The following is a 15,045-nucleotide window of genomic DNA, read 5'->3' as shown; positions in this document are numbered from 1 at the left end:
ACAGGGATGTGACTTGGAACTTAGAAGTGGTGGAAGTATACAAGTCACTCTAGTTTTTTATTTTAATTATTCTTTTGTTTGGCTTTTTATGCCCTTCTCGTATCTGCAGTGAGAAAGAGACAGGACAGTTTCCTGGGACAGAGAGTCCTCCACAATCCAACAGTCCTCATTGGGAGAAACAAAAAGAAGACACAAATTGAGTACTTTGTGTGACGGCTCCAGTTCTCCTCGGTTCACCTTCTCACAGCTCCGAAGATAACGGACCAGGACCAGGACTGGATTCAGACTGTCTCTGCTGGGAACCAGACTCTGTAAAGTCCGGACCAGTCAGCCGGGCTGAAGCTGTAGTTCTTCTCACACTCACACTCAGACCTACGGACAGTTTAGAGTCACCAAGGAACCCAAACATGATGTCTTTGGGAACCCAACCCACAACCTTCTTGTTGTGGGGTAACAACGCTTAAAGCACTGCTTTGCTGCCACTAAAGAGGAAGTAAATCCCTAAAATAGCTGCTTTTAAGTTTTCTTTGGGGGGGGGTATTTTCAGCAGCGGATTATTCACAGTTTTGCTGTAGTATGTATTTTTGGCAGCAGGATTGTGTGTGTGGTGTCCCCCACAGAGAGACTTGTGTTTTCAAAATGTGGGATGAGACCTGGAAATGCCCCCCCCCAATGATGGCGCCTGCATGGTTGGAGGAAAAAGGGCCTAAAAATAGTTCCGCTTTCTGGACGTTACAGGACAAGTCGCCATCATGGCTGCAGCTCAGGATGGATGTGTGTGTGTGTGTGCTTGGGCTGCAGCCGCAGGAGATGTGCATGTTTGTGTGTTGGTTTGTGCGTTCACTCAAGTGTGTCCTGCAGACAGGCAGCTCTGTGCTTGCACCTCTTCCTCTCTCTCCTCTATGACTTTGACCCGGCCATGAGGAAGAGGCGGGCGGGGGTGGGGGTTGCTCTCTGTGTGTGTGTGTGTGTGTGTGTGTGTGTGTGTGTGTGTGTGTTCATTTGTCCGACACATGCTGTGCTGTCCTGTCTGCTGTGCCTTCAGGTGTACCCTAAACACTCCCACCCCCGCCCCATGGCCCACATACGTGTGTGTGTGTGTGTGCTGTCACATAAGCTACAGTCCCGGGCCGGTGATGTGCCCTACAACCGCAAGGAGGAGAGGTGGGGGAGGTTGTGTGTGTGTGTGTGTGTGGGTGATGTTGGTTTGCATCTCTGTGCATGTGTGTAATTGAATCGATGCACATTGGTGCACAGTTTTTTCCTGCATGTGAAGGTTTTATCGCTTGATGTGTGTGTGTGTGTGTGTGTGTGCTGGTTTTATGTCACATCTGCCCCGGTATTAGAGACAATGAACATGGGAGCAGACAGCGGAGGACAAACATGTCCTCACGCTTCCCTCAGTTCTTTGTGTGTTTGTGTGTGTGTGTCTCCTGGAGCTGTGTTGTGTAGCGGCCTGGCCTGGCCGTCCTGTGATGTGCTGGGAAAGGACACTGCTGGCCTGGTGCTCTGTAAACAACCGAAGGAGGACATAAAACCTCAGTGTAACGTTTGAGGTCTTGTGTCACCGTGGGAACAAACAAACCGATCAGCTTATCAGTTTATTATTTTTACAGATTTACACTCTGCGACTGCTGATAGAGAGAGTGAGGCTGCATGAGAACTCCAGTGGTTTTAATCTTTTTATTTCTAGTATCGTTTCATTTTTTTAAATTAAAGTTTTTACAAGTGGCGAGCGTCGCCTCGGCAACCAGCTCCTCGCTGCCGTTCGGACAGACCTTGACTTTACCTGCACCGTTTGAAATCCACAAAGGAGGGCGTTGCCCTGACAACATGCGTCGTGGTTGGAGAGCCGGCCGATTTCACCTCGAACAGACGTCTTTGAGCCGTCCGAGTAAGAATCAGCCACGACGCTCCGAGCTGGTTCCTTTTATCTAAAACAAATAAATTAAATAAAAAGTCAAACTGATTTTGTGACGCTCTTATGTAGCATAAAACTGTTTCTTCCTCCTTCCTGTCATCATGTTTGGCTTAATGATTTTATTTATCTCACCTGCTTTGTGATATTGTGAAGTTGTGTGGAATTGAGGGTGTGGCCTCTTTGATTGACAGTTTAGAGGAGTGTGCGGAGTCAGTCAGGGTGGAGAAGCGCCATCTTTATTTCCACCTGTGGCCTTTACCCATGAGCCTTTGAGTCTGAAGGTATTTTCATCACATCACATAAAACAACCTGTTAGGTTTGTGACGATTGTCAGCTGACAGGAAGCTGGACGATCACCAGGACAGGTCTGTGTGTGTGTCTCATTATTGTAACGCTGTGTTCCCAACGGCCTTCACCAGATATCAAGCTTTTAATGAAGAGTCAATGAGCTAAAGCCTTTGGTTTTACACACACACACACACACACACACACACACACACACACACACACACACACACACACACGTGCGCGCTCTTGCACATCCATACTTGCACACAATCAGGACCCAATCTTTCGACCCATTACTGCTTCGCTCTCTCCCACCCCCTGTCTCGGGGTGCAGGTAATAAGCGTTGCCATGGTGACCAGCTGCAGCTTATCACAATGGGGATGTTTCTAATGTGCCCCCCCCCCCCCCACCCTCCTACTCCACCCATCCCCAATGCCATTACAACTGCCAGGCTGAGAGGAAGAGGAAGAGGAGGAGAGGGGACAAAGAAGGGAGCATAGGAGATGAGGAGCAGGAAGTGCAGGTTGATGAAGGTTTGTTAACCTCGTTAATTCACTTAGAGTTTGTTTGTTTCTAATGGATGCCGCCATCTTTAAACCTTTCTTCCTGACAGAAACGTGCGTCCCTCTCAGAGCGGACGTTTAAAACACTTACTTTACAGCAGTATTATGAAAGAACTGCTTCAGATCCACGTCCTGTTTCTTTGATATGAGGAATAATAATCGTGAGCGAGCAGAAAAGTGTCTCTTCTAGCCTCGTCTTCTGAACCCGCCACGCCATCAGAGCGAGCGGCAGAACGTGCTGCCTGTAAAGCCTTGAGGTTTATTTCTACTGTGGAATAATAAAACTGATAACGAGATAAAAGAGAGAAGACCCGTCATTCATTTTGAACCTGCTTTCTATCTAAAAACCACCAGGGGGTAAAAAGGAGTCAGGTTGTGTTGAAGTCTATGGGAAAATGGCCGCACTCCATCCCTGACTCGTTAGCTCAGGAGATCTGTAGGACGTCCTGTTGTCGGTCTCCGTCAAGGGGTCTTGTTGTTGACACCGGACCGTTTCTTTGGACAGAAAACTGAATTTCTCTGAAGCTGCTGCTTCGTATTCGCTGTCTGTACAAACCTGAGAACACTGAACGCAATCGAGACGGAGTGTGTGTGTGTATCTAACAATAACTGAGTCAGTACGGAACATAACAGTAGTCTAGAAGGCGTGACACACACACCAGACACACACACACATACACACAAGAACTGTTGCAAAAATAAAGTCTGCACAAACAGACACAGACACACAAACACACACACACACATACCTGCTGTGTGAGGTCACCTCTCATTGGTTACCATGGCAGTAGCAGTCTTCACTGTGTGCAGTGGGGGAGGAGCTGTGTGTGTGTGTGTGTGTGTGTGTGTATGTGTGTGTGTGTGTGTAGGTAACAGTCCCCCCATCCATCCCTGCATTTGTCTTCCTCCTCTTCTTCTCTTTTTCTCTCTTTGTCTATAAACACACTCAAACTTATTTGCCTTTGGAGTTTTTTCTTTCCAGAGCTGTACCTGTGTGTGTGTGTGTGTGTGTGTGTGTGTGTGTCTATGTGTCTATTTCAAGGCTGCTGAGACATTAACGTCTAATTATACGTCGTGATTTTAGTTCACACTGTTGAGCGACAGGTGAGTTCTGACACGATGATGAGATTTAAATGAGGCTCTGTCGCTGACAGACGTTCAGAGAGTCCAAATTACTGACCATCAAACTTTTTCAGCCATTAAATTCAGACCATCCATCAGGATCTGTGTGTGTGTGTGAAGGGTCAGAGGTCAAACAAACAGAACGCCGTTCATTCTCTTCAGGTTAAACATGTGATGCTGAGAACCTGAACGTCCTGATGGGACATTTTCAGGTCAGATTTTTGTGGTTGACAACTCATTCTGTCTCTCTGTCCGTCCTCAGTGTGTGGACTCCGGCGTGGACTCTTCCCTTAAGCGGGTGGCGGTGGTGGAGGATTTCTTCGACATCATCTACGCTATGCACGTGGAGATCAGCACGGATCCGGGAAAAGTGCCCAAACACGCCGGCCAGAAGAAAACCTACAAAGCGGTGAGGACACTTTTATTTCTGCTTCATGTTCAGAGCAGGAAAAGGTTCACAGTCATGAGCACACTCTGAATCCGAAACCTTCTTATTTGAATATTTTTCTCTCACTGTGTCATCTCCTCGATCGGGTAGAGGTGGATCATCTCTTTCACTTTTGTCTGTTGTGTGACACACCGACCGGCCTCCTCTGCCTTTCTCTCTTCCTCTTCGTCTGGGCTTCATTCCTCTTTTCGTGTCTGGCAGAAAAAACAAAAAAAGACCGTCTCTTCCTTTTCTTATTTCTTTAGCGACTTGTGAAAGAAATTATTTGTCCTAAGATATTAAACTGGAAACTCTGCCGCAACAATTTAGAGACTTTGGACGGTTAATAAAATAAAAGTTAACAGATTTTTGAAGGCAGAGAATGGAAGTGTCCTCGTTGTCATCATCCTCATCACTGGTGTTCAGGATGCGATCTGTTTAACTCCCCCTGGTAAACAGAACCTCTGCAAACGAGAGTCGAGAGTGAATTCAGGAGCAAATATTTTAAAGATAGATTTGGAGACTTTTGCGGCTCGGTGAGGGATCTGGCTCTGTCTCAGCTGCTGACATCGCTCTCTTCTGGTCGAAGAGAGGAAGTGCAGGTTCCACTCATGCTTTCATTACATTTCATCTCCTTCATCAGTCATGCATTCTGTGCCTTGTATTGTCAGTGTAGATAGACGGACACTTGGAAAATGAAAAGTGCTCTACAGAATAGAAGCGATAACCCCCACCCCCATTTTTGAAAATTGATTTTCTAGTTAGAGGAGAAAACAAGTTGCACATCTCAAAGCAATGATGCTCCAAAGATGACCAAGTTTAGACGGTTAAAAAGAAAAACAACAGAAGAAATAACTGTAGAATACAAGTTCATGAATCCACAGTAAGAATTTGGCCCCTGCTGCCCTCAGGTCTTTGACGGCAGGTTTTTGTTTTGATGTATTCGTTGGACTTGTTTATCCCAGATGCCCCCCCCACCCACCCACCCCGACTTCCCCCGTCGTCCTCTGTGTCCTTCTACATATCTACAGTACAGTAACAGCCAGCAGCCAGTTCACCATGTCACATAGCTGCAGGTCCTCGGCCTCCAAAGGCTGTGAGTGACATTCGCCTCCACCCCCCCACCCGTCCTTCCTACACTCACTCTATCTCTCTCTCACACAGCTACCCTCAACCACCAACACTGGATATCTCCAACCCTTCCTCCTCTCTGCTTCAATAAATGTTTTATTTATGCACACACGCACACACACACACAGATTTATAGACTTTATATCTTCAGCGTCACTGCAGCAGTTTCTCTTCGAGACGTTTTGAAAAAGGTAATAACAGCCTCGTCTCTCCATCCAGGACCAGCTCTGTTATTTGCTGAGACGTCGACGGCGCTGCTCAAATGACAAAGAGCAGACAACACAACAGGAAGTGTTTTAGTGGTTTAATAAACAATTGTAAACACTTGATGTCAGACTGCTGAAGCTGTGCCGTGACGGATTAAATTAGAGTGCAGAACTTTCAGAGCATTAATATAGTACAGAGATCTGATTTGTAATCAGAGGCCACATTGAGATCTACTTTTGGACAGTCTGGACGTTTAAAGGTGCAGTAGTAAGGTTAATTCTTACATTTTATTTCCATGTTGTCAAATAGACCTGGGGAATCCCTGCCCGTGATTGGCTCAAATCACGCTAAAGGTGGTGGGAGGAGCAAGACGCACCTGACAAATGATCAGTTTAAAGTTAATTTTATTGATAAAACTTTTGTCCCGCACCTTTACGTGAAAAGAATTGTTTGTTATTCCAGCGAATTCAGCTAATTCAGTCACCTATTATTATCATATTCTTTTATAGTATAGAATTTTGTACAGATTTCATCAGCTTTTTTACTTGATTGTGCACTGCACTGTGGAAGCTGATGCCATTTCGTCATGCACCAAGTATGATGACAATAAAGGAAATTCTACTCTATTCTATTCTGAACATACTCTCTCTCTCTCTCTCTCCGTCTCAGATAGCAGAGACGTACGCCTTCCTGCCCAGAGAGGCGGTGACTCACTTCCTGATGAGTTGTGGCGAGTGTCAGAAGAGGATGCACATCAGCACCACAGGACAAGACTACAAAGGTACAAGCAGCAAATGAGACTTTTTTTTTTGTCGGTGGAACCGTCCAGGCGACTGTTTCCTCTGTCAGACGCAGAGCTCTGTGTCCGAAATCACAGACAGTCTCGACACACAGCGGAGTGTGATGTGTTGATGTGTAGCATCATGACATGAACTCTGCTGACGACCCTCCCGTCACTTTCATCACTGTGCTGGGATGCAAAAATTAAAATTGTGCTGAATTCAGCGAGTCGGTGAGACGGTAGAAGATCTGAAAGTCTGAAGTGAGAAAGCGTCCGAAGAAAGAATTTATTCTTTTAGATATATTTTTATCTTTTATGTCTTTCTTCGTCTGTCCATCAGTCCAGAACTCACATATATTTACGTTAGTAGTTAAAAACAGAAAATATTGAAACCATTGAAGAATTGATTAAAATAGTTTGACAAATTTGACAGAATATCAAACAGCTCGATGACAGGGTAATGATTTGTGGAGCTCTAAAAATGGAATGGAGTATAATTATGGTCTTTGTTGGTTTTCATTATTTTGTGACGCCCTGATGTTGTCTCGGGGATTAAACACAACTCAGTGCAGTAGAGGGTTGTCGAATGTTGTCGACTTGGGCTGACGCGCTGATACCGGATCCACATTCAGTATTTGAGGATGAGAAAGTGTGCTGGACTTTTTCTGGCATTAAAAGCTTTAAAAAAATAAAAAAAAAAACACATTTCGGTCAAAACCATAACAACAAAATACGCTGTGGACCAGAATAAACAAAAACACGGTTTGCTGCAGTGCAGCCGAGACACAGATGAAAAAAAGAAAACATCATCAAACGATGATGTATGATTAGAATTCTTACACACGCACACGCGTATATATAGCAACATATTTGTCAGTGTTTAAACTCATGGCTGTTCCTAATGAACTCCCACTCGCCCTTCTTCTTTATTATAATTTAGTATTTATTTATATGTATTCTTTATTAGTTCATTTTCCATCCGTACATGTTTTTGACAACCTCGTCAAGCTGCCAGCTGTGCTGCAGTCTGTCACCAAATGTAATGTTGTGTTGAAACTGTTATTTGTAGTTCGAAGTGAAGACAGAACATGTTGGATGTGAAAGACATAAACAGCTGTTACTGTCGGCCGTCACTCAGGATGTTGATAAAAGCTGAGTTGTTAGCCCCGCCCCCTCGCCTGTCATGTTGATGAGCAGCTCGTTGGCCGATCAGTGAAGTTTCAACCCGATCGGACTTCAGATGAGACAGAACTTCCTGTGAGCTGCAGCTGCGCGTCTCCAAAAACACTGAGGATGTTTGATTTTGTCGTTTCGCTGTTCGATGTTGTGTGTTTCCCGAGGAATGGTGAGCAAAGCCCTCAGCAGGCCTCAGCAGGCCTCAGCAGTCCTCGTCCTGCCAAAAGGTTTTCCACGGCGGCGGCTGTTTTACTATGAAATCCCCTCTTTGTGTCACAATCCCTCCGTCACAGCTCGACAAGGAAACACAAAGAGATTTCTGTAACTCTGCAGCTCCTGCAGCTGAGGATGAGGATTTTAAGTAGATCCAGACTGTGAGCTGGTTATACTGGACTTCCTCCAGTCAACTAGTTTCCTCAGATTTCTTCTAAAACTAGCCCCCCCCCCTCCCCCCGATGCTTTACTTCCACATCTGTCACAATTTTTTATTTAGTGTAAAAACATCATGAAGCTGCAGTCCTTCTTATTGCATTGTGCCTCTGGAGGTCCCCCCCCCCCACCCTTCCTCTGAGCATCCTGCCCACGCAGCCCCACATCCAGCTTCCAGCTCTTCCTCGTCATCATCCCCCTCTTCTTTTCTGCTCCGGGCCTCTTGTCCCATCTCTGCCTTCCCCTCCTCCACCCATCCCTATACCCTTCGTCCACCCCTCGCTCCCTCCTTTCCTCCCTATGCGCCCCCCCCCCCCCGTTAATTCTCCTTGTCGCTCATTAAACAGGGGAGTCATTGGAGTGTCCTGTCTCTCTCCTCAATTAGCCTAATTAATGGCTTTTAACAAAGAAAATGGCCCAGGAAACAAGCTCATTTTCCACCGAGCCGGGGCAGAGAGGGAGAGGGGATCACTGCTGCTGGCTATACTGAACAACGACACAGAGAACTGACAAAGAAAAAGACATTTCCACACACAAAACTAAGGAAGCACTGATGATGGAGGGCGACACCAGATCATCTCACTTCACGTGGAGTTGTGGAACTCATATTATTTTACAACACAACGTGAACACAAACAGGAAGTGCCCACTGACTGCAAGAGACAAGAATAATAAAGAGAAAAGATTCAAACACACACAAGCACACAGATAGTAATGGCAACATCAGTGATACTTGAACTCTGTCTGTGTGTGTGTGTTTGTTGGGGGGGGGGGTCATGACTGGATGCCATTCAGAGAGGGAGCAACTAATTGCCTTGTTACCCTGTGGGGGTTCAGCCTCTCCACAACACACACACACACATTTACGTGCACACACAACCTCAGCTCTTTTATGGCGATGTTGAAGTGACTCCCACTAAAGTTCAGCTGTGAATTATTAAATGCTATTAATCAGTGTGGACCAGGCCATGTTTAATTGACACGGGCAGCAGGCCGACTGCGTGTGTGTGTGTGTGTGTGTGTGCACAGACTTTTCTTTTCTCTAAGTAGCCTGTTGAGACAACTTTGTGAAACTGAATCTTGAATTAAACCATAAACATCAGCTGAATATCAGATGAATAAAACGGACCAAAGATCTGTGACGGATCCAGAATCCCGGAGCTGGTTTTGATTGGTCGATTCCAAAAAGACACTGAAGTAATTACGGTCCGTCTCTTCTTCTAGTGTTTTGGTCATAAACTCGTCTCCTCTGCTGTTTTGTATTTAAACATGTTTCTTCTTTTGCTGTTCCTATTTTAAAATGATTTCTTCTTCTTCCACTGTTTTAGTTTAGTTTATCAGAGCTAAAACACCAGGACGAAGTAGTTTGAGACCTGAATCAGGTCTCAGATCTAGACCTGGACTTCTTGCTCTAAACTTTGCCCCCCCACAGACAAAAGAAAATCTGGTTCAGAAGGATCCGGGTCTGGACCGTGCAGGGGTTCACATGATGGCTTTGGTCATATGGTCAGTTATCAAGGAGTCAGTTCTCTGGAGGACACACACACACTGTCACTTTCTCATGTCCTTGTACAAGACTATCAATCACCAATCAATATGACAGTTTTGTCTATTCTGCTAAGCCATATTGATCTCAGGCTCCGTCCTCATGTGGACTCTTCAGACGTTAGACACGTCCTTTATGAGGTCGGCAGATAGACTGCTGACAGCAGACATGAAGGGGAGCAGCAGATCGTGTGTTTTTATTTATTTATTCATGGAAATCTTTTGTTTGTGGTTCGGGGTTCAGTCGCTCTGCCTCCCCTTTGTGTGGCTCCACCTCCAGCTCAACGGGGTCCTCTAGTGTCGGCTCTGTGACACGGCACCCCAAACAGATGACCTCGGGAGAGACTCACTGCTGCTGATTCAGCTCCATGCCGGTTTTTAAGGTTGTGTTGTCGAGCAGATTTTGTTCACTTGGGATCAGGAATGTTTGAGTGAAATGGTCCAAACTGCAGTGAGCGTCTCTTCAGTGTTTTAAGATGGCCCTGAATGCCATCAAGGGCACCTTTAAATATATCAGTCTGTTGGTTTGGATCTTTACATGTCCTTACACTGTAATTTTTATCTTGGAGAATCACGATTAATGTCTGCAGAATCCATCCCTTTAGGTTCAGCCCCCAACTGAAGTAACATCAGATCATGACGGACACTGACGTGAAATATTTTCTTCTTGAATACAGTTCTGCAGAAACTGCAGAATTTATTATTTATTAGATATAAACGATTTAACATAGAATGAAATACTAATTGCTAAAATTTCTGATTGTTCCAGCTACTTAGAGCTTTGTTCATCTCTGTTTTTCTCGGATTGGTTCATCAATGTTTGAACAAATGCGTTCAGCGACGGCAACTACAGAATACCAAATCATAGATCTGCCTCCGAGCTGAGAACACAACTGAAATCCAAATAAACTCAATTTATGCAAAAATCAAACGGATGTCTTGGTAATTGTGTGTGTTGTCTCCTTCCACTGTACATCTGTATATGAATCATACTTAGTTGGATTTCCAAGCATTGCTTATTCTGTATTCTATATTGTGGTTTTAAGATAATGAAAGTCGGCTGCTTTAATTACTATGCAAAACCCCATTGCTTCCAAGAAGCAATAAAAATGTGCTATTGTACTCAACACATTAGTTTCATACCCTTTACTGTTGGTTAATGAATGTTAAATTTCATTGTCCCTATTATTGTAAGTACGCAAATGTCACCATGACTGTTATTATCAAGGCAGACAAGTGAGGACAAGACTGTGTGCCTAAAATAATCAGCAACAGCAAAAAGTTACTTCAAACTTCAAAATAAGGACAATGCACCTCTTTAGTCTTCAGAGGGTAGAAAAAGACACTGACACAATAATTTAACAACGGGTGGAAAATATCGAGATGACAGACTCACACCTGAGTCTATATTTGTCAGTGTGAAGCTCAGCTGTCTGCCTTTCTTTGTGATTTACACCTAAAAATCTCCCCTCTTTCTCCGCAGAGAACGACCAGCCGAGGTCTCTGGCGTCGGAGGTGATAGACTACAACATGCCCCTCACCACCACCTACATGAAACAGCTGAAGCTGCAGTGCATGAGCAACAACAAGGTACGTGAAGCTGCCGTTAACCAGCTGGAGACTCTGTGTGACATGAGCTCTGGGGGGCTTTTTGGATTTACTGTCTGCTGAATGGCAGAAAGAGAGCAGATTTCTTTTCTTTGCCGGTTTTCGAGCTGCGGGTTTGTCTGTCAGCCATCTTGGTTTTTGTGGAAATGGAGGAAGCCATCTTTGGAGGAGAAGGCGGAGTTCAGGAGGAGTGAAGGATGGATCTGGCCTGCTCTGTGCTCCATCCTGCTCCATCCTGATGGTCTGTTTTCTTATAAATGTGACCGTGTTGTGTTGAAGACTTGAAATGGCCCTAAACTCATCAGGAAAATGTTTCCCACTGTTTGGCCATATTCCCATAGACTTCAACACAGTCTGACTTTTCCAACCGGTCTGGGTCTCTGACACATTTTCTGACGTCGCGATTTACACAGAAACAGAAACTATGTGTGAAACTTGTTACTTGAGTGGTGGTGAGGTGGATCAGCAGCTTCTTCAGCCTCACATGGTTCAGTCATGTGCAGCCTGGAGGAGGTCCTTTTGTGTGTTTGTGTGCGATATGCGTGCATGTTCGCGTTTGTGTGTGAGTCTGTGTGGGGGTGGTGATTGGTATATTCCATATTGTTCCCACAGCACCACCACCCTGTACCCCTGTGACTATCACACCCTTGCTGTCACTCATATTCCCTGTGTGTGTGTGCGTCTGTGTGTGTGCGTCTTGGACAGACAGGCAGATATATTGACATTCCAGGGCAAATTGGCACTTCAGTGTGTGTCTCTCTCTCTCCTCAGCTAATTAACTCGATGCTCTGAGGCCCAGCTTAATTGGAACGAGCTCAGCCCTCTGTTCCCCCACCCGTTATCTAGACACACACACACACACACACACACACACAACCGCACACACAACCACACACACAGGCTGCATATCTGAGAAACACACATACAGTTCAATACTCCCCCACCCAGCTCCATCACTTCGCCCCCTCTCTCCCTCACACATACACCCATCTACACACAGTGACACACAGACACACACGGATACACACTCATGAGGATGAGCACTCACACCTACAACAACCTCTGACTCCAGTTATTTTGCAGCAGTTGTAGCAGTGTGTGTGTGGTGACTTGGTGTCAGAGCGGCTCTAATTAGCTCATACCAATGTCCAGACGTGATTCTTATTATCGTCCTCGTGTTTGGATCCAGCAAATCTATACAAAAAAAAAAAAAAAACAACAAACCCACGCAATATATATTTCCTCTTGACATTTTTTTTTCTGTGCTCTTTCTCTCCATTGTTTACGCTGAGGTCGTTCAAACTTTTCTTCTTCTTGCGGTTTGACCCTTTAACTCCTGATAATTGTGCGTTTGCGGAGCTGAAGTTAGCTGACGTCTGTCCTCAGGAGGAACGCCGGTGAACGATGAGCGGAGCGTATCGGTGTTTGACAGATTGATTGATCGTTATCAATACTAAGCTCCCAGGAGCAGTGCCATGCCAATATCCAACATCTCTCTGTTCAGGCTGAACTATCGTGTGGTCGTCAATCAAGAAGAGATTAAAATCATAAAAACATAAAAAAATATCAGAAGAGCTGAAACAGATTATTGATGAATCATTTCCAAGTGGATTTGTCCCTCTTCAGCCACCATAGGTCACTTTTTTCCTTCTGCCATAGTAAATATATAACTTTAAAGTGACAGATGCTTTTGTCTGCCATTTTACAGACAATTTATCAACCAATCAAACAGATAATTGGCAGCTTGATCAATAATAAAAATCCCAGCTCATTAATTAATTAAGACTCATTTGGATTTTCAGCTAAAGGTCAATTTGAATGTCATAAATATACACCCATAATGCACTTGTGTGGGCGGCTGTGGTTGAGAGGGGCCAAACTGTTTGGCCCAAAAGTGGGCGAGTGGGCAAATCAGGAAATGGATGCAATCTGTGCAATCGCTTCAATTCATGATACACAAGAAGAGACACAATAAGGAAAAATAACATGAGCAGCGTACCCGAGTGTCACATGACGTAAATGATTACCTGAAAAACACAAATAACACAAAAAGGTCGTTATGAAATACAATACAGAATACACGGAAGAATAAAAACACGACCAACCGTGAAACAATATCAAGAGAATGAGTTTCAATCGTCATCATGACCGGCCTTTCTCTTCTGATAGTTTCTCCTCCGTCCAGCTCCTCTGAAAAACTCATGTCATGAGTCGTCTGCTGCTGCAGATTTCTTTTGGATGTCCGTGCCCCCCCCCCCCCGTCCCCCAACACCCCCTCCACAGAACTTGTATGTGATCTTTATTGGTCAGACCGGACTGACAGAATCCAGGCTTGTATGAAAGATGACGTTTTAGTTGTGTGTATGTGTGTTTGTGTGCTGATTATGGTGTTAGGCGCCGAGCAGCACACACACAGAAATAGCACATAGTTGAATAGCATTCTGTAAAAAAAAAAAAAAAAAAAAAAAAGGTTGGAGTCTTTTGTCTGGCTTATTTTTGCAAGAGAGTAAGAGCCGGTGAGCGAGCATGACAGCACATGGGAGAGACAGAGAGAGAGAGAGAGGGTCATCTCTGCTTTGAACCCAGAAGAGAAAATGAGTCAAATGACAGAAGAAGAAAAGAGGAGCATGTGAATCGTACAGCGGCTCCATTAGCACTCATCCCCAACCGTTCATCTGCCCATCCCTTTATCTTTCCCTCCATCCGCTCCCCGTACCAATTCAATAAGAGGAGGAAATTACCCAGGATGCTTCCTGTCAGGGGGGTATGGGGAAGTGTTTCAGGAGGAGGAGGGGATGGGGAGGGGGTGAAGAGATGGCAAGGCGGTGGCTGTCTGTCTGAGGGAGGGAGGAAGATGGAGAGTCAGAGGTGGAGGAGGAGGAGAAGTGAAAATGAGGATGGGAGTAGGTGGATGTGCTCGGCCAGGGTGGAAATAAGAGAGGAGAAAATTTGAAGGCTGCGTTGGGATGCAAGTGGGAGGGGGGCCGGGGGAGGTATTGGGGCCGGGGGAGGCCGGGGTTGGGAATCAGAAGGAATTAAAAAAGGAGAATGAGGTGGTTCATTATCATTTATGGTCTCCCCCTCTCCCGCTCTCTGCCCATTATTTCAGCTACCTCCAGAGAAAAGACATTTCATTATTTTTGGGAGGAGGGGTGTGTGTGTGTGTGTGTTGGGGGGGGGGGGGGGGGGGGGTATGCAGAGGGGAGATAGGTTGGGGGTTGGTCTATTATAATTACTAAAAGACTGCTGAGAAGACAGCAGAACAAAATGTTACATGAAAGCCGGGCTCCTGGAACAACCTTGAAACTGTGACCGAGTCCTTTAGTCCACATCAAAGCTGATCCAGAATCAGGTTTTCCTGGAAATCAGAACCTTTTTAAAAAAATTAAGTCGTGTTTCAGACTCTTCATATGGGTCGCTTTAATCCAGTCAGGTCTGCTTTAATCCAGAGATGTCCAACTGTTGACTTCATCGTTACAACATTTGTTCAGCACAACTGGAAGACAGACGTCTGGAGCTTGAGGAGAGAAAACCTGTACGAGCTGTCCTTCTTTACTACACACACACAGGTGTTAATGTTAAAACAACAATCATCTGCTGGAGAAACACAACGGCCAGAAAGATTCACATCCCTACAGCTTGTCTTAGCGATACCATCAATGCCATCAACATAACGACGCCCCTCACTGACAAGGACTCAGCAGTGCGCCGTCACTACAGTAATATGTGAGCACTCAGTGGATCTGACTCCATGATGACATGATCACTGACTGTCAGGCAGCAGGTGAAGATTTGGAGCGTGCTCAGCTGATCTTTAACGCTGCATCCTGTGATGGAGGAGCACTG

General features: G+C 45.3%; 1 protein-coding gene across 1 annotated transcript in view; it reads left to right on the top strand.

The window, feature by feature from the left end:
• LOC115046719 (nucleolar protein 4-like) overlaps positions 1 to 15,045 on the top strand; it is a 102,826-nt gene that overhangs the window by 18,220 nt on the left and 69,561 nt on the right. The window contains exons 2-4 of the mRNA XM_029507276.1: positions 4,158 to 4,304; positions 6,330 to 6,441; positions 11,075 to 11,181. Of these exons, the coding sequence (XP_029363136.1) occupies positions 4,158 to 4,304; positions 6,330 to 6,441; positions 11,075 to 11,181 (366 nt within the window). The remainder of the gene's footprint in view (positions 1 to 4,157; positions 4,305 to 6,329; positions 6,442 to 11,074; positions 11,182 to 15,045) is intronic.

This window comes from Echeneis naucrates, chromosome 7 (genome assembly GCF_900963305.1).
Source record: "Echeneis naucrates chromosome 7, fEcheNa1.1, whole genome shotgun sequence".
Taxonomy (NCBI): domain Eukaryota; kingdom Metazoa; phylum Chordata; class Actinopteri; order Carangiformes; family Echeneidae; genus Echeneis; species Echeneis naucrates.
The sequence above is the reverse complement of the archived record's forward strand: the minus strand, read 5'-3'. Positions and strand labels throughout refer to the sequence as shown.